Source organism: Branchiostoma lanceolatum, chromosome 1 (genome assembly GCF_035083965.1).
Source record: "Branchiostoma lanceolatum isolate klBraLanc5 chromosome 1, klBraLanc5.hap2, whole genome shotgun sequence".
Lineage (NCBI taxonomy): Eukaryota > Metazoa > Chordata > Leptocardii > Amphioxiformes > Branchiostomatidae > Branchiostoma > Branchiostoma lanceolatum.
The window spans coordinates 18,866,225-18,886,100 of NC_089722.1; the positions used below are offsets into that span (position 1 = coordinate 18,866,225).

General features: G+C 38.9%; 1 protein-coding gene and 1 non-coding gene across 2 annotated transcripts; both read left to right on the forward strand.

The window, feature by feature from the left end:
• The first annotated feature begins 12 nt into the window (after positions 1-12).
• Positions 13-19,421, forward strand: LOC136439349 (lissencephaly-1 homolog). The gene is made up of 11 exons (XM_066434738.1): positions 13-161; positions 664-863; positions 7,814-7,892; positions 9,940-10,014; positions 10,416-10,622; positions 11,178-11,346; positions 11,946-12,048; positions 13,078-13,174; positions 13,587-13,814; positions 14,587-14,743; positions 15,074-19,421. The coding sequence occupies exons 2-11, from the start codon at positions 832-834 to the stop codon at positions 15,145-15,147; spliced, it is 1,221 nt and encodes a 406-aa protein (XP_066290835.1). The 5' UTR covers positions 13-161; positions 664-831; the 3' UTR covers positions 15,148-19,421.
• Positions 12,427-12,561, forward strand: LOC136426362 (small nucleolar RNA SNORA68). The gene has a single exon (XR_010754289.1). It is a non-coding gene; the product is annotated as a small nucleolar RNA SNORA68 (small nucleolar RNA).
• Positions 19,422-19,876: the final 455 nt, after the last annotated feature.

Sequence of the window (19,876 nt, forward strand, 5' to 3'; positions counted from 1 at the left end):
GGTAACAAACCTGCGCAAAACTGTATGCGCAGTAGTTCGGCCAGAGCTGTTGGACGGATTTTTAACGTGTGGAAAATTCAGATATTTCAAGGAAACTCGCCACGGATTCACCGTCTTGAGACGCTGGTTCGGTTTCTTAAAGGATTCGTAATCTTCCTTAGGTAAGGATCGACGTTTGTGCGTTTCTGTCGCCCCAAAAATCCGTTCCGAACGGAGGGAATTTGACCCGACAAGCTGTCAAAGATGGCTGCCCGGGTTGCAACAGATTCTGCAGAATTTCTGTTGGCATCGTTCAAAATTTCATCGCATATTTTGTGACATTTCATGTTAATTCCTGTATATTTCTTGACGTTACGTTTTCTTAACGTCATTATGTCGTTATGAACGGGAAGTTGAGTGGCTAGCCGGCGGTTTGAAGGCCAAGCCGGTACGTTTAAATCTTGGCCGACTGTTGGAATTTTAGGGCGGCTGAGTGTAATTTTTGTCAGATCGGATCATGTTGAACTTTGGCACGGGCCGCGGCTTCTGTTTGATTTTACTGCGAGAAATGTTCCAAAACTGTGCAAAACTTCACATTTTCACGGAAACAATTGTTGTTTTGTGTTTACCGAAGCTGTCATAGTTAGGAGACAACCTGAAATGTGATATTTGCCTATTTTCCAGGATGACCTAAAAGCGTTGGGTCAGACGTTCGACCACCGCCCAGCTGTATATATCAAGAAGTTTGTCACAAGATCGTCTTAAAGTAAAACTGAATCTTGGAAGGAAAATCCGGCCAAGTAGAATCTTTTTCCCGACTATTTCGGATTCGCATCCGTGACGAAAATAAAGATGGTGCTGTCACAGAGACAACGAGAAGAACTGTAAGTACCTTTCAGGTTCTTGGTTTTCAGTAAACGTATTTTCATCTGGTCCAGATTTTATTCAAGACTTCCTAGGATGTCAGACAGTGGGTGGGAACGTTTCCTTTCTTATTTAGTATGTTCATCACGTTAGAAGGATGGGATATTTGTTCAGTGAGTGCTAGAAATCAGGAATTAACTGCAACTGACTGTCCGGAAGTGGCCAAGTAATGCGATCTTAACAAACTTTCTACCTTGAATGGCCCCTTGCAAATTCCAGTATGACTAATCCACCTACATGGTCAACAAAGTACCCTTTCAAGCCTGCCTGTTAGCATATTAAACAGGTACATGTGCTGAGATTTTAGAATGGACAAGAAGTTGCTTTTCTCTCCATGGCATCTGAGTTAGCATACCTTTAGCTGATAGGATTAGGGTTTGAAATACCAGGGCTAGAATGTCTAAGGATCATAGTATTCGTAAGGTCATGGCAAAACAGATAACTGCCATTTTTTGGAAGATAAAAATTGGAAGACTGGAGCCATTGTTGGAGTGAAGATATCATGAATAATAGATTTCACTTTCACTGGGTTTACTAAAGTCTCAAGCCACTAAGAAAGTGAGAGTCCTTTTCATGTTATATTTTATTTTATTTTACCGGTGATCTTTATACCTACATGAACGAAGTGACAGTGTCTACTATACTTAGGAAAAAGTCATACCACAAACTTTAGAAGGTGAACATGACAACACATAATGCAAACAGGTATGTTAATTATACAAGGAATTAAACTTTATTGCACAATACTCTTCCATGATATTATTTTATATTTGCAATAAAGCAGAGTATTTGTGTTTCTACCATTAACAAATTCGATTTCCTCATGATGAAGTATCTATATTGCTATTTGGCTTACAAGTCATTACCCATATGTTTTCATTAAAAAGCTTATTAACGAAACAGGCTTTATTTTCTACATGTAGATGTCATGGTAGTTCAGGGCTCTTCTGGAAAATAAGAGGAAGCAATATGGTAACTGTGTGTGTGTCATAAAAAAGGATACGAATACGGACAACTTTAGACAACTTGGGTCTATAAAAAGTACAGATAGGGAGGGGGGCATTGGGTTATTGTTATGCTAAAAAAAACTGTCACCAACATCCCCTAGTTTTATTTCATGCCTTCATGTTTTACTTAGTGTCAGGAATGGTTCTCGTCAAACTAATTGGTTCCCTGTGCAGAACTGATCAGCTAATTGGAAGTGACCCAGTTGTTGACATGTTGACATGTCCAGAATAGTGCAGTGGTCAGGATAATGTCCAGTTTGGAATGTCTTCCATGTTATTTTAGGGTCCGTGTTTTGCTAGGGTGTTATTTTTTGTCATTTGTGGAAAGGAAAATTAAATGTAGGACTGACCCCATCAGAGCAAGGACCCTCTCAGTTCTAGTTTACAGAGGTATACTTGGTACAGTGCCAATATTTTGTAGTCTGTCACATGCTGGTATGACTATGAGCCTGGTATAACAACTATTAATGTATGTGTATTCTGTAAACATTTCTTTCCAATATAGGTTTCTGATTTTGAAAATTATGTCTCATTCGGTACTCTAAATCGGTGACAAAAGTTCATGTCATTCCATGAAAATTCCCTTCAGTTTGAACTAGTAGCAGCACATCCATTTCAGATCAATGTTGTACATGTTGTAATGCGGAATTGATTAACATTCATTGTAATTTGTAACCAGTACGAGGAGGAATTCTACTTAAGTAGCGTAACATTTTTATCATTATGACAGGAATCTTGCCATAAAGCTGTTTGAAGAAATTGCCAATATGTTGCCAAAAGCAAAATATAATTAGCAAAAGAGTCAAAACAATTTATTAGCAATTGTAACTGGTTAAAGATGACATAATGTTTTTCCTGACTGAAAATCCTGACATTCATGGAGAGTGAACTTTATTGCTCAACAATTGTAAATTATACCATGAATGGCATCATATCAACAATACTAGTAGCACAACTACAAGGTAATTTCTAACTATAAAATTACAATATGAATATAGTCATGTATGGGTAATTCAGTCATAGTGTCGGTGGAAAATATTCAATAACAATCGTTCCTCCCGGGTGAATGTTTAGTGTGAATGGGAAACGGCAGTACGTATTGATTTTGGATTTTGTCCCTGACATGAAATGGAGATGCATATCAGAGCATTGACGTATTCAGCAGTTCTACTTCAAGTACTTGTTACTGACAACTTGCACATTTTACTGATAATGACAAACAAGACAACTCAAGGGACTGATTAAATCTGGTCTATGTGGACAGGTGGTCACTATGGACACACAAAAATATGCTCACATTGGCTAGGTGGTCCTAATGTAGACTTCGTCATTTGTGCAGGTTTGACTCTATGTAGAACTAGTTGTGTATGCTCTCTTTCTTGTAGAGCCTAGAGGTAGTAGAGGATTGTAGTTTATTTTGTGTAAATCCTCACCTCATCTCACATTTCCCTTGACTAAATCGTTTTCTTGGAATTCTCCAACACATTTTGTAAATTGCCTCTTTATATGGTATATTGAACGTCACAGGAAATAATCTTCCTGCTCCATTTTGTTTCGCTATTACACAAAGCCGTACAGCTAGGCCATGTGACCAATTGTAGTAGTTCACACTTAATTAATATATCAAGCCACTTATGGGGATTAAAGAGAATTACTGGCGCCTCTGAATGGTTGTGACGTAGATATAGACTGTACAAAACAGAATAATAGTGTACAAGTTTATGGACCACTTTAAGCATGCATTTATTTCCCATGGAGAGAATGAATTCCAGTTTTCGTCCATCTATTATATTCGTTTTATCAGAGTAACTTGATACAGGTTTTTACAAGGAAAAATTATGTGAACGTTGATGGAAATATGGAAGTTAAATCGGATAAACATGTCCATTGTAGTCCTTGAAATAAGATTGTCTGGAAGATGGCTCAAAAATCACCAGGAACTCCAGCCTACTGTCACTAAAAGTTAAAACCCCTTTCCACTAGTCGCTACGACCACCGAGCGACCAAGGATTTGAACAGATCTGTCAACAAAAATTTTTTAGATTTTCTGTTTTGTGTGTTTTGCCATCTTTTAAAACTTGTATCATGCTTTTACACCATGTATCATGCTCCACTTATAAAATCAAATGGTGTACAAATCCTATTGTGGTCGCTGTACAGTCAGATCCGTCTGATGGAAAGAGGTTATCTTTTCAGACACACTTCAGACAACAATTGATTGTGCCAGAGGTGGTCGGCTGTGATTTTCCTGATATTGGGATTAATGGTGTGTTTCATGTGATGTGATTTTCTAATCCATCAGTCTTAATGAAAAAAGACAATGGAAAGATAGCTACCACCAGTACCAGGATCAAAAGATATGGGCTTTTCCTTGATTTGTGTCGGGCACACTGAACAATACATGATCGTTATGAAAGAAATGCAACATGTATTATTTATCACCACCAGATCTATTTTGATGACGTAAGGAGACACATGTTTTTGCCAACGACGGTGATTTGGGCAAATTGGTTAGATGTTTTGACAGTTGTTTTTTGTAAACAAAATAAATCAAAACATTATTGCTGAAGTCCTTTTTTTATGGCTAGACTCTGATCAAACTACTGATCTGTTTTGGGAATCTGGATCCAAAATCTTGATCACAAAATGTTGTTTGTTATTTAACCGTGCCATCGTGGTTGTAATTTACGAGCAAAATTATATGATAGCAATCTGTTACAAATGCTCAAGTAAGTAATAGAGAGGCCAACAATTTAAGCTAAGTCTTTAACGCCAAAGGCATCAACAGCTAAAGATTCTTTGCAAGATAGACAGTCGCAAATTCCTGTTGTTCTGAAGCAGGAAGCTGCCCGGGAGTCAAAATGTTTCTTCTCACCAAAAAGGCAATGATTTGAGTTCATGCATAGCTTCTTCAGGGATCTCAAACACAGATAAACAAGCAAAGAAAACAAAACAAACTGGCCTACAAACATAACCTCCCCAGTACAGGTGACAACAGTACACCTGGTTGTTGCCCGGAGGCCTGTTCTAAATGAAGGAGAGACAATAGTCGTCACATGGTGTCCCCGAAACTCTTACCTGGACAAATAGCCCCCTATTCAGGTGGACAAGTGGTAAATGGGCATGACCTTTGGCCTTATTACAAGGGCTCTCTTGTTTTGGTACATACCCGGACTTGGACATTCGGTAGAAAAAGGAAAAATGCTTCACCTAATTTTTGTACTTTATGCCCCTAAACTGTCTGTTTTGAATATTTGTATAAGAAGGACAAATGTTTTAAATAGTCAAATAACTACCTTAGAACATCAGGAATTATAGGTATGTTAACGCCTGTGTGTTAACCTCATTTTGTATTCTAAAAATATCACTTCAAATTTACACTGAAGATCAACCACCGGACTAAAACCTTTCAAAGTGGTCAAAACAGTATGGATCATTATTTTGGGCACAATTGAATTTTAGCAATTCAAGATTTGTTTCAGTTGTTCCTACATGTGTAGTTTCCAAGACAGACAGGTACACAAATGCATTTTGACTTTATGAGCCTTTTGAAGAATTCATTGAAATAGCCTATTAAAGTTTGAAGGAGCAAGGTGGCATGGTATTTGACCATGAATGACACTTTGTATCAAAAGGACTAGTCAACTGCTGCCTTTACAAACAACTTCATGAGGACATGCCATATGTTTTCATTCTGGCCCAGCTGAATTCCTATGTGGTGGGGTCCTGCCCTCTTCTGGAGTCTTGTCATTCCAGTTCCATTTTGTCATAAGACAGCCACATTGCAGAAACTTCATACTTTCTTAGGACTTAAAGGTGTTTAGGGTGGGGCAGTAGGAATTTAGAATTATGTATTCTTAACAGTTGTTATTTAGCAGTGGTTCATAAAGCGGCATAAGACTGTGGGTGTTAAATGTTGTGAACTACATAATAGTATGTTGTCCTGGGGGGGTTGCATGTTCCAATCCATGGTTATCAGTGTTTAGCCTCTATCAGTCTCTGCGGGTCGCTGGGAAAATAGTAGAAATTGGCCAAATAGAGTCAATTGTATGAAGGGAGTCGGCTATGGAGAGAGGGTTATCCTCCATGGCCAAAGTCCCCCGGAAAATGTTCTCTCTATTTCTGACGCGGTTAGTCTGGTAGAGACTAATCAGTGTTGTGGTATTTTGCTGTAACATGGCACCGCCTCAGGATTAGTTGTTTCCCACTGGAGGAAACTATTTTAGTTGTGTTTGGGTTTCTAACTTCTTGTTACCAAACAATAATATTGGTATCAGATCGAGTTTGGAAAATTAGCATGAAGTGAAGGATTTCAAATTCAACAAGTTGTGGTCTTTTGTTTTAACTTATCATTACTTTCTCTAAGTAATCCAAAGTATCCAATGCAAAGACCCTCCAAAAAGTTAAATGTTCTGATCATGCTACCTATACATCTAACTTTATATCATACTCAAAAAACCTGTGCTATAAAGCAATTCAGTCTTTGTCATCATTTACAGCTCTACAGTTAATTATGTTGTACAAGTGACAGAGCTGTATGTACATGTAGATGTCAGAGGTTGAACTTTAGACCCATTACTGTTGAACTTCAAACAGTGTTTGTATGCAAATGACCACGTAGCAGCATACCACATACATGATGTCATTGTTTTGTGCAATGTAGTCCAAATAGTTCAGATATACATGTAGTAATCAGTTTAAGACTTGGAGAAAGTCTTCTAAAAGTAGTCTTTTGATACTTTTATCCCAAGACCAGAGTAGAATTGTAGAAAAATGTTTAGATATATTTTTAAGTCTATATATGTACTGTATATCTTGAAATGTTTGCAGTAGTCTTATTTTTGCGGAAACCTCTCTGCCGCAAATGAATAACACTGCAAATGCATCTCAAATTTATTACTACTTACTAATTATTTCAACCATTGTGAAAACCCTCTTTCCATTCTACTTTGAATTAAGTATCTGTGAAAATAAATGAATTTGCATTACTATATGCAATGTATTACTGTGGAGCTTATGTTGAATATGATGCAACATCAATCAAAATCAAAATAGCATAAAGCTAAGTTCTTCCTCAGAATTTAGGTTTATGATGACGAATGGTGATTGGTAGATGGGATGAGAGTTATCAGTGTTTTGCACACTTATACGTTATTGATTGTGTCAATTCCATTATGTGTGGTTCTGTGCTAAATCTGAATCTAAGCATTATAGATTGCTTGGTGATTTCTAATCTAAGCCTTGTGCAAAATCTCAGTTGATAATTACTCTGCTGTTTTTCAGCTCATGTTAGGCCTTGCCAATGTGGTAACATTAGATAAGGCAATCACTTATTCTGCTTATGTTTTTTAGAATTGAGGAATTATAGAGACAGTATTGTAAAGATAGAATTGAAAGTTACATTGTAATCGACAGTCACCAAATTGGGCCACCAAATTGTCACCAAATTGGGCCCAACCTTTGCAAAATGAGAAAGAAACCAAATTTAATATTCGGACCTTTGAAGCCCAAATCTGGTCAATATCTGAGAAATCGCCATAAAGTAAATAAGGTTTTAAGTTCAAAGGTTCAAAAATAGAATTCTCTTTTGAACACAATTTCCTTGATGTGGTTACCAGTGATTTGCCTGTAACTCAGTGAAATACATTTAAGAGGCTTTATATTTTGTGAGAATTCCACAGACTGAGAGCCAGAGATTTAAGCTGAAATTGTAGAAAGAAGTTTGGAAGGGTTGTGACTTCCATTAGATCTCAACGACAAATTGAAACAGGGTGATATTTTTGGAATTGAGATTTTTTTCATGTTTTGTATAACAGAATTATGATATTGTGTGTAGTAGTTTCATTTTTATTTTCTTATCAAGATATTTAACAAAAACATTGTCTTCTTTTCTTCATGTACAGGAATAAAGCCATAGCAGACTACCTGCGGTCGAATGGCTACGAGAGCGCGTTAGAAGCCTTCCAGAAAGAAGCTGAAATGGTGAGTTAATGTTCAAGGTGTCGGGTTCAAGGCGGAAAGTTGAAGTCCATCATATAGATGCCATTATTGTATGGCCAATGGGATTTCTTTCCATGAATTCTAGGAATTCATCAGATATTTCTGTAATCTCTGTACTCCGTGTTTCTGACATAACTCGAAAGGCTGTTGATGGATCCTTATGACTTGGTATGTTGGTGGTGGTTGGGAAAATGAATGTCAAATTTGATAGTGGCAGCTTTCTACGGTATTGCAGCGAAACTCCCCCTTTTATATCTTGGGTTCTGGACATGGTCACAATTTTTATTGGTAAGTAGCCTTTGGAACAGAGAGTAGGTGATGTAGGTTTTGGCCCTCTAGCAGCTTTTTTTGTAACTGCAGGGGCCAATTGTGTTGTGCAGTTTAAACTGTGATTGCAACAGAGGATCAAGCACAGATTTGCAAAGATTTATTATCACCCCCCTGACCCAGATTACCTGGTGATTGGGTATTAGATGGCTCATTAACAGAACTAATCAATACATCAGGCTTCTCTTGTTTCCCTTTGTGAAGCTACTGATTTTTTCCAGCCAAAAAATCAATGATTGCTCCACCATAGTATTTGGCGAAATCAAAGCTGGGAAGCATTCTATCGTCCACGTTACACACTTTAGTCTCTTTTTTTTAAATCTATATTTTACATGTAACTGTTTATCGGGAAATTTTGAATACACAGCAGGTGCTTCTGCTGTACTTTCTATCTTCAAACAAACATTTACTGGTAAAAAGTAGATATTAATTGCTTAGTCAAAATTTGATAAATGAATGAAAAAGATATTGACATTGGTTCGAGGTGCATCTCAAATTTGATCTCATGTCCTCTTGAAATAGAAAACTAATTATAAAAGGAAAACATAAACAATGCAGAGAATACAATTTCAAAATATTTTTCTGTCCCCCAAAAGAGAGGAAAATTAGTATATTATTGAATTTTTGGTCGGTGTCTTGGTGTGTGCATGCCGCTAATGTCTGTGTCTTGAATCTCCCGTGGTTTATTAGTTAGTTACTGTCATGCATATTTCTGAGGTCTAGAGGGGATTCACCTCAAATAAAAGTGTGCCTGCATACTGCATGAACGAGCCTTGCAGCATTTTTAGGGGCAAAGATCATTACTTATTCATGACCCTGCTCTCTAGTGCCTTAAAAACCTGGCAGTGCACACGTCATTCTGTCCCAGGAGCGACATGATGTGTTTCCAAATGGCCAATGTCACGACTCGGGAGTGCTGGGAGGATAAACACTAATGTATCAGAACCCTAGAATATAACACCAGCTCAGAAAAGAACAGGAAATAGTCATCATGCCTTCAACTTCAAGTTATCAACCCAGAATTCAGGTGTTCAAAAATTTGATTTTGCACAAGCTGGTGTGATATGTACGTTGAGGGGCGATTATACCGGCTGTACAGATACAGCCACAAATATGCTACAACAGGCTGTGCTCTCTAATATTTTTTGCTTACAAGTAACCAGCATAAATTGGTTCCCAGAAATCAAATTATGCAATTTCTTAAAGCAAGTTGCACTTTCAAAGGGCATTACAGTTATTCAGAGGCAAAAATCATCTACGTTTTCATTAATTTTGTAGTTTTAAGTTAACTGGTATATTTCCAATTTACTCTGAGTCTAAGTACAATATTGCATAGATTATTACTGTTTATTTTGTTTATCGCTCTTCCTCATTATTTTGTATACTGTTGTATATACAAAATTGTAATTACGCAGGAACGTATCATACATTGCCATCATTAGTTTTTATACAAGTACAGTATAGTGGAATATTGTTATACAAATTGTTATGAAATGATTGTAGTGCGAGAATCAGATTGTATCTGTGTGATATATTTAAACAATGATTAGGTTAACATTGGGTAGAACATGACTAGCTTTTATTTGACAATCTTTTACATGTAAATATTGTACTAAGAAATAATTTCATAATAGGAATCATAGTTTACATCACTGATATGTAACTCAATAAGTTTCTCTAAACCTCTGCCTTTTTTCTTCAGCCTGGTGAGATTGAGAAGAAATATACCGGTCTACTGGAAAAGAAATGGACCTCAGTCATCAGGCTACAGAAGAAGGTATGTTGTCCTAGGCTAGGTGTTATCCTCTGAATTAGTTGGATTTTTTGTTGGAAAAAGATTTAGAATAGTAACAATGGCAGTTATGGAGTAATTAGGCAGGAAGGAAGATGTGCAAAATGCATATCATCAAAATCATCTATCGTCTAAATTTGTCTGCTGAATGATTGTACTTCTTTTTTGCGAACATTACATGCATAATAATAATATCCTCCTCTCCATGTATTTTAGGTTATGAATCTTGAAGCAAACAGTGTTTTTTTATTCAAACAAGGCTGAATAAAAGTTCTAAATGGAAACTATGCAGCTCCAGATGTGTTACTGAGGGACGACTGGTGTGAAAGATGTCAGTTAGCTTTAGGAATGAATCCTCTCTACTTTATCCTCTCCATGTATTTTAGGTAATGGATCTTGAAGCGAAGCTGGCAGAAGCAGAGAAAGAATTTCAGTCGGGCGGTCCGAACAAGAAGGAGCGATCTCCGTCAGAGTGGATCCCCAGACCGCCGGCGCGGTACAGTCTCAGCGGACACCGCAGCCCCATCACCAGAGTCCTCTTCCATCCAGTCTACAGTGTTATGGTCTCAGCCTCAGAAGATGCCACCATTAAGGTAGGAATATCTACGTGTCCACCCTTGAGGTTTGTACACACTGCTGCAAGCCACATCTAGATGTTCAAATTCTGGCAGCCTGGGTTTGCGCCCGGGGTTGGACATAACTGGAAAAGAGTTGCCTTATTCTTTCGGATGGCGACGTAATGCTGATGGCCCTGTGTATGGGGAGCTTTTGGCATCAAACCTCTGAATGTAAAAGAACCCTACACACTTATTGAGAAGAGTATAAGTGACCCGGGGTGCTCAAAATACATGACCCGTAGCAGAGCCATGTTACGGCTAACGAAAAAGCCTCATGCTTTGTCCTCAGTTTGAGTATACCTAAGCCTAGATAGCAAGTATCTTTCAAAGACGTAGCTCATGTTTTAGTTCATAGTAACATCTCATGTAAAGGAGCTTTATAAACTGATTACAAGTTGAAGCAACTGATGCAAGACTAAGAAATGAAGAAATGTTGTCTCATTTTAATTATTTTCATGAGTACATTGTATTCCTTGTTAAGTGGAAATTGTATTTAATGCTAACAGTTAGTAACACTGAAATTGTTTTCAGATTTGGGATTATGAAACAGGCGACTTTGAGCGCACGTTGAAGGGCCACACGGACGCCGTACAAGACGTGTCGTTCGACCACACGGGAAAGCTGCTAGCATCTTGTTCAGCAGACATGACCATCAAGTTATGGGACTTCCAGACCTTCGAAAACATTAAAACCATGCATGGTGCGTACAGTATACATTTGTATGTTACTGCTTGTGTTCTTGCAAATTCTGTTAGGTTATAACTTATGGCTTGTAGAAAATGAGCAAAGCTGCTTGATGTTTCTTGTCAAAGTTTTTAACAAGAGTCCAGGAATTCTTTGTTAGATGTGCAGTCTGATTTGAAGTAATTTGAGATATGGATGTTGAATTAAAAGTATTCGTAGTATAGCAGTAATATATTATCTAAAAGCTTAAGATTATTGTAATCATAGCAATAGGAATATTTTGCATTTGGGATTTTTTTGTCATTTTTTTGTCTTGTTTATTTATTATATTACGTTGTGTTCTTGTGGTGACTTTGTATTCTGTATGATAAAAATGCCTAAGGTTTACAGAGTCCTCCCAAAATGAATGGAATGAAATGTATTTTCTGTATCAGAGTTATTATAATAAATTGCAAATTTCCAACACAAGTATTTGGACTTGCCCATATTTTCGACTGATCAACTCCAGTCCTTTATTGATTCCTTTTTTATCGATTATAACTTTGATCCAGAATGACTTCTACCAACACAGATGAACATTCAAATGAAGTGTATGTTTGTTGTTCCACTATCCAGGACATGACCACAATGTATCGTCAGTCCACTTCATGCCCAACGGAGACTTCCTGATCTCAGCCTCCAGAGATAAGACCATCAAAATGTGGGAACTTGCCACAGGGTCAGTCTTCTCATTTTAGTTTGATACTTTGATAGTTGATTCAGATGTCCATCAAGCCCCTATCACACATACATGTACATGTAGCCAACCATAGGGCTGTCTCCAGCTTTGAATTTTTTTCTGTCCCACACATCATTTGGGAGCCCATGTTGATGATTTTCGTTGTTAAATCTGTCATTTTAAGCCAATGAAAACACATTTTTATCAAGTTCATGTCATGAAGCTCAGATTTTTTGATGGATGGGCTGAAATTTGTTTCCGTCCCAATAAGCCTTCTGTCCCGGGACGGAGTAACATGTCCTGGAGACAGCCTCCTACCTTGCACTCCCAATCCAACCCAGCAATTCAAGCTAACACAAAATTTACATGAACTAGACACTTGCACATAAAAAACTCTTTAAGCCCTCCACTGACAATTGGACTGCTTAAGTCGATGTGCAGACAGTAAGTAGAGCTTGTCGCCTTCCCAGACTGGTCCTGTGTCTGTGGAAGTGAATCGAAGCTTTGACATTATGCCTTGTTTTATTCCTGTCAAGTCTTGTGGAATGACTGGCTACTGCAGGGCTTTTAATTCACCGTTAATGCCTATTATAGGGATTACATCCAATCTGTGATTTGTATTATACTCTGTAAAAGATTATAATCTTTTAAGCATGTTGTGAAGCATGATTGGAGGCTCTGAGTGAAAACATTGCATCTAAGAGACAATATATTTGCGGATTTCAGTTAGTTTCAGTAGATTTTCAAAACCTACAGCCTCCGTCAGTATGAATAACCCAACACATCAGATGGGTGACTTTACAATGTGTTTGGTCACATGACTTTGAGTATGGGTCAATGGTCATTTGATGTAGTGGGTCATGTACCCTGATAAAGGTTGAAGTGCATAACTTTTTCACATTTTTTAACTTTTTTTGCTCAATCAAAAGTTAAAAGTCTAATGCTTAAGTCATGAAATAAAGCCATACAAACTACAGAGGTGTATATTTAGTATTGTCCAGCTAATGCAAGTGTATCTCTCCCCCACAGCTACTGTGTGAAGACGTTCACCGGCCACCGTGAGTGGGTCAGAACAGTCAGAGTAAACCAGGATGGATCTCTACTCGCAAGCTGCTCTAATGATCAGGTAGGCAACAAAACAATGACTGTCTTCTCTTGTACAAGTTTGACTGTATATCAATGTCCAGGTGGTCTTTATGCACAGGTGGTCACTTACAGGTTTGGCTGTATATCAATGGCCCTTATGTAAAGGTGGACTACTACTATGTAGAGGTGGCAACTACATGTAGTACAGGTTTGAGTGTACATTTTACTTCGTAAATGTTCTTACAAGCTACATACAATTATCTTGCCTCCTTCAGACTGTCCCCGTGTGGGTCGTGACGAACAAGGAGTGCAAAGTGTATCCCAAATGGCCAGGTGGTCACTAGTACATGTTTGACTGTATGTCAATGGCTAGGTGGTCCTTATGTAGAGGTGATCACTAGTACAGGTTTGGCTGTGCCTTATTCTAACATACAATATCTTGTCTTCTTCAGACCGTCCGTGTGTGGGTCGTGGCGAACAAGGAGTGCAAAGCGGAGCTTCGCGAACACGAGCACGTGGTGGAGTGTATAGCCTGGGCCCCGGAGTCCTGCAACGGGCACGTCAACGAAGCCATGGGTGCTGAGAAGAAGGGGCGATCCGGCCCCTTCCTGCTCTCAGGATCCCGCGACAAGACCATCAAGATGTGGGACATCAGCACAGGAGTGTGCATCATGACGCTGGTCAGTGATGGACTATTTTACTTGTCGACTATGTCTATGTTTTAGGTGTGTCTGTTTATGTTGGTGTTTGTCCAAAGTCAGGGGATTCGAAATAGTGGGTGCATGTGCACCTGTGTGCACCCAAATTTGGAGCTGTACACCTAATTTTTGACTGTGGGTGCACCAGTGCACCTAGATATTTTTGTAGGCTATAGGGTAAAGGCACTATTGCATACTAGTATACAGAATATTCTGGAACTGCAAGTATCAGAAAAAGCAATATAACCTTTTGTTGTACTTAATTTGTTGTATCACTTGTTTGAAATTTTAACGTTAGCTTTAGAATTACAGATTGAAGTTCTTAAGAGCCTTAAACTTTGTAATTATGTTTTGCTGACATTCAGCTTTATTTCATGTGGTGCACCCAAAATTCTTTCTGTGCACCTAATTTTTGGGTTGGGTGCACCAGTGCACCTATTTCTAAAAATGAATTTCGAGCCCTGAAAGTTATTTGAATACACGGTCAGTAGTTTGGCAGGAAGTCAGTCAGTTGGGAAGGTGATGCAAAGGTCAGGCTTGCCACAGTGTGGCAGGAAGAAGAGTTTAGAGGTCGTTGATCTAACATGACAGTCCAGGTCATAGGGTCAGTGGAAGAGGCTACTAATTCACAGGGAGGTGTTGTTTTCGGTCTACCCATTAGTTAAACGTTCACCTTAGAGTGGCAGTAAGCAGTCAATGGACACCTTTACTGTTAATTAAAACCTCATTAACATAATCTATTTCTCTCCATCAGGTTGGACACGACAACTGGATTCGAGGCGTGGTGTGGCACCCAGGTGGAAAGTACATCATCAGTGCCTCGGACGACAAGACCCTCCGTGTCTGGGACTACAAGAACAAGCGCTGTCAGAAAACACTGGAGGCACACCAGCACTTCTGCACCTCCATTGGTAAGTTTGTATGTGTGTGTGTTTGTATGTATGTGTGTGTGTGTGTGTGTGCGTGTGTTTGTATGTGCGCATGTACGTCTGTGTGTGTTTGTCTCAATAAATCAATGGATAATGGTATACTGTCCTAGTTTTGACATTCGTCTTTTTTTAAGATGCAAAGTTGTTGAGACATAAAAGGACATGTTAGCTGACTGAATATATTGCTTTTATGTACAACAAGTACAACAAATAATGTTCTGGTAGCCGAATTTTGGAGATGCCTTCTATCCTGTCCCTTATCATGTTTTGTCAAGCAGCATGGAACTCACTTGATGTTTTTTTTTTTCACAGACTTCCATAAGTCTGCCCCGTACGTGATCACCGGCAGTGTGGATCAGACGGTGAAAGTGTGGGAGTGCCGCTAGCGCCGCGTCAACACCCGCCGTGCTGTCTCAGGTCCCGTCTCTGTGCTGTGCACCTTTCAGGATATCCTAACAGGGTGGGGGGAGTGATTCTTCTACAGAAAGATAGAAAAAAGTCAGTAGGAAAGTATTCTTTCCTGTCAGACTTTTACTGTACCAAATATTCCTGTCCAAGACATCTTAAGTTTTACTTGAAAAGTACAGGTACCTTGTGTAAAATTCAATAGTAGGTCAACTCAAATTATCGATGAATATGGTCGCTGTATTGCAGAAGGGAGTTATGATTCAAATATAAAGATGGGGCGCTGGGGAAAATTCAAATCAAAGCAATGAAGGGTTTGGGGAAAGCAAAGTTTAAAGGACAAAGACTTTTGAATTGGACAAGAAGTTGAACATGAAACAACTGGAAGTTGAACGAATTCCTGATAGTCACTCACACAAATTCCTGAAAGTCACACAAGGATTCCTGGAAGACATCAAGCCACATCAGTAAACCAAAGTGCAAACTTTCCTCTAACCTGTTGGGGGTGTCTGTGGTAGGTGCACAGTGCAGGATAGGACCTCTCCAAAGCACCCTACTGTACATGTTCATGTATGCCACCAGAGCTAAACAGCTAAGTATGTGTGACGTGTCCGGGACTGTAGCTTCTTTCCGGCGTGCAAAAAAGACCTGGAAACCTCCCCTTATTCTTCGTGCAGTGGGCCGGGTGATGACGAGATCACCATTATGGGCAATATGGCTATGGACTGGTGGACTTTATCTGTAGGGGTGTACAGGTGGCACCTGAAGGAAAGAAAATGCAGGCCCCATATATAAGCCAGATCATGCAGCTGACTTTGCCCAGGCTACTTTTACTCTAAGTACCTTAAATGTTAGGGGGTTGTGAAAAAGTGGAGCAGTACCACAAAACATAGGTGATATGAAAAGTATAACAAGGACAGTGTTGTCAGAAAAATGCATTTCACCTTAAAAAAAATTACAATGCCAGAATGATATTGTCCAAACTTTAGACCAGTTGTTATTTTATGGGAGCAACTCATAAGATATACATGATTGTAACTAAGTCAGTAATACCAAGTACCCAGAAATGTGCTTACCTGGTGAGAACAGTGGAGGAGTGGCCTGGGCCTTGCCAGTTGCGTGGTGCAATGTACAGCGTTCGTTACAATGTGGTGTTGAAATGCAGTCATCTTCAACATTTTGATTTGCGATGCTCTGTGGTCGACAGCTGTCAATCAGACAAAATCAAGGCAACACAGACACCATACAGCAAATCACATACCTAACCTTACAATGGTAAAGAAGTCTTATAAAAATTCCTACACCTCTTTGGATTCAAATCTTTCCAAAATTTAATCTATTGATTCTTATCTTAGGCCATTTTTAAGGTGTACAGCTTTACTCATTTTTATCGAAAATTAAAGTGTGAAATTCTTCCTTCAGGGTGGAAGCATTGCCGTTATGTCAAGTCAAACAAAAAATTGCTATACCATCTCTCTCTTTACTATGGAAAAGCTTAATTTCTAGAAAACCATTTTGAGAAGTTCTAAATGTACCTTGCTCTGTTGAGCATGTCTGAGGTTCCGAGTCTTCTAACCTTGATTGCCAAAATTGACAGCTGTCTGCCAAAGCATTCAACCCAAAAATTATTGCATACAAAGTTTCCAGGTAGTCCTCAGATAGCGGCAGAAATGTAAGCGTGTAAATTATTGTTGTTCTATGATGATAAATGGTAGGAGATAAATATTCTAGGCCAGCGATGATAAGTTAGCACTGTTATCATGTCGCCCCACTATCCTGGTAGCCTCGCCTGGCATCCATTCTGTTCCAGCTCCAGTTGTATCCTCTGATTGCTAATCTCCGCAGAAAAGTTGGGCACCTGTGGAGAGACGAGCATTTGGCATTTGAAGATTTGCAAGAGCTCTCATTTGGCTTAGAGTTTCAAGGTCATGGTAACTGGGTTCGAATGGTCATTACGATGTTCGATCCCCGTTACACTGCTTCTAAATAACATTCAAATGCCAAACGTTCCTCATGTTTGGCATTTGAAGATTGGCGAGAGCTCGGATGTGCTTGGGTTTGCACGGTCATTTGTGCCGTTATGGTAATGGGGTCAAACAGGCATTTGGATGTTCAATCATTTTTACTGCTTGCCAAAAGAATATTTGATACAGGACATAATTGATTGGCATAAGGGCCAAACGTTTAAAGGAGGATGGGTGCCGGACGATTCTGGGTGGAGTCAAACAGAGTACTGGGCTGGAGCTAGAATAGGATGGATACCAGGCCACTGGTAGCCCACACTGTGGGGAAATTGTACAAGCACATAGAAGCTTCCGCCCCAAACTTCTCGTCGGTTGGGATATCGATGTCTGATGCGTACACAGAGCTTTTAAACCTTGTTTTACCCCAAAAATGATGTAATTTTTGGCAGTCGAAAATTTCACCATTCGCAAAATGAATTGGAGGGATGGTAGGAGTGAGTTTTTCGTGTAAATATGTGTAAATGTAGACGCTCAGCTTCCAAGCCTTGCAGAGTCTTGAAACTAGAGACTTCTTAAGATGTATTGGATGTATGCCAAGGCCTGCTGACCGTAGAGTTTTGCTTCTCCAGTTCTGGGATATATATGTATGCTCCAGCTACAAAGAGTGTAAATGTATAAGATATAACAAGCATAGGGTGCCCCAGTATCATTGGCTTTCAGTATCACAAGAAAGTCCCAATACAACCTATATTACATAGCCTGAAAATGCAAGCTGAAGTATGAATGACTGTTGCTCATGTTGAGTTTCCATTCAGAATTCATTGATGGAATTACTAACCATCACCCAAAACATGTAACAGTCTGTAATCCTGTATGCTGTGCACACTATGATGGGTGTGTGAAACACATGTAATAAACATCATCATGGGTAAAAAAATCCTTCTGGGTGAGAAACCGAGAACTTCCAAATCTGCATTACAACCACTGTTGAAGTTGTTTGTCAGTTTTGCCAACAAATGAAAGCGAACAAACGATGTTTGGTTTAGCCCCAAAAGAGTGTATGTATGACATTAGACGCGTTCGCCTGACTCTTGCTTCTACAGATGAAGAAAGGTTCCAATTTTACGATGTCGACTACATTGATGTAAACTGAAATTGACCACAGGAATATTTTGGACATAATTAGCACGACCTCATGCCCTATACATGTATGTGTGTCAGCGGTTGTACGATGTCGGCATGCAGTTTTAAGGTTGTAGTACTAGTTTGTGCTGAGGGAAAACCTGCAGTTGCAATTTTCGCTAGAACATAGCCATATTAAACATAGCCGATAGAGAGAGAATCTGTGTGAACATATTCTGCACTGCTGCTTTTGCACATTCACCAAGAAATAAATCCCAAAAGGCCCTTTATTCACACATCAGAAGAGCATGTAACTGTGGACACAAACTGTAGTATTTGTAGAAACCTTTCTACTGTCCATATTAGGAATGTTTCCATATATGGCATTGGAAACCTTTCTACTGTCCATATTAGGAATGTTTCCATATATGGCATAAGTGATTCAAACTGATTTGCTGGAAAAGATACTTCCAGGACTTAGAAGTAAAAACTACGCAAGTAAAGGAATCGTCCTTCAGAATGTTGGTGTTGATATATTGTTTGAAGTCTTAAAGTACGTTTGTGTTATAAAGGCTTTGTCAGGCTTGCATAACAAAACCACATTTTTATGTTGTGTTCACAATTCCATGCTTTTTTGTGACAATTCAAAATTCCTTTTTGGAGAGACACCAAATCGTATCAACAGATGTCAAAATACGCTGAAAATTCAAAACTTGTATGAAGTCGTGGCTTTATCCTCTGCATACTGCCCAAAAGCTTTGTATATTTCTTTCCCTTTTGATTTTTGTTAGGAAACTGAAACCGGCAGCAGTACAGAATCTGTAGGTTGGCAAGACATGATGTACTGTTAAAAAGATACAAAGTATAAGAATATGTTGTAACTAATTAGAACTGCAATCTTAATATTATGTTTTGTTTTGTTTTTTTAATACCATAACTTGAAGGGGTGGCTAGAGTGTACAAAATTCTTTGTCTTATTGTATTCTAAGGGCGTTGCCTTGTGATACTATATACTGTAGTGTTCTTGCTTTTGTGTACGTACAAAGATAGGTGAGGATGTATTGAAGATAATTAAAGTGAGAAGCTGCAAATATTCAATATGGAAGGATGATTTGTGTATTGTAATTCTGCATAAAGCATTCATTTTATCCACTCAGTGTGAGGAAATACACCCTTTCTGGTGATGCCTTCTTTTTGCATGCAACATTTTACACTTAACCATTTACATGTTTGTAACATTATGTCATACCTGGGCCCTGGTAATGGTCAATGCGAGACTTCTGGACCGGTCCGTATTTTGTGGTATCCCACAGGGTTCTACTTTACTCTCCAAGCAGAGGAGGGGGTCCGGCTGGTTTTTGACATGTTTTTAGGCGTTTTTGTCTGGCTTTCTACTTCGTCATTTTTTTGTCAAAAAGACAAAGTAGAAAGCCCGACAAAAACGCCTAAAAACACGTCAAAAACCAGCCGGAACCCCTCCTCTGCTTGGAGAGTAGTTCTACTTGTATTTTACAGGCTTCCATTGAATAATTCAAACGCACTTTACATGCGCCACTGTCAAAAGTCTAAATACTGTATTTGGACGTTGAAATTGATATTCTTACAATTTTTTTATTTGAGGACA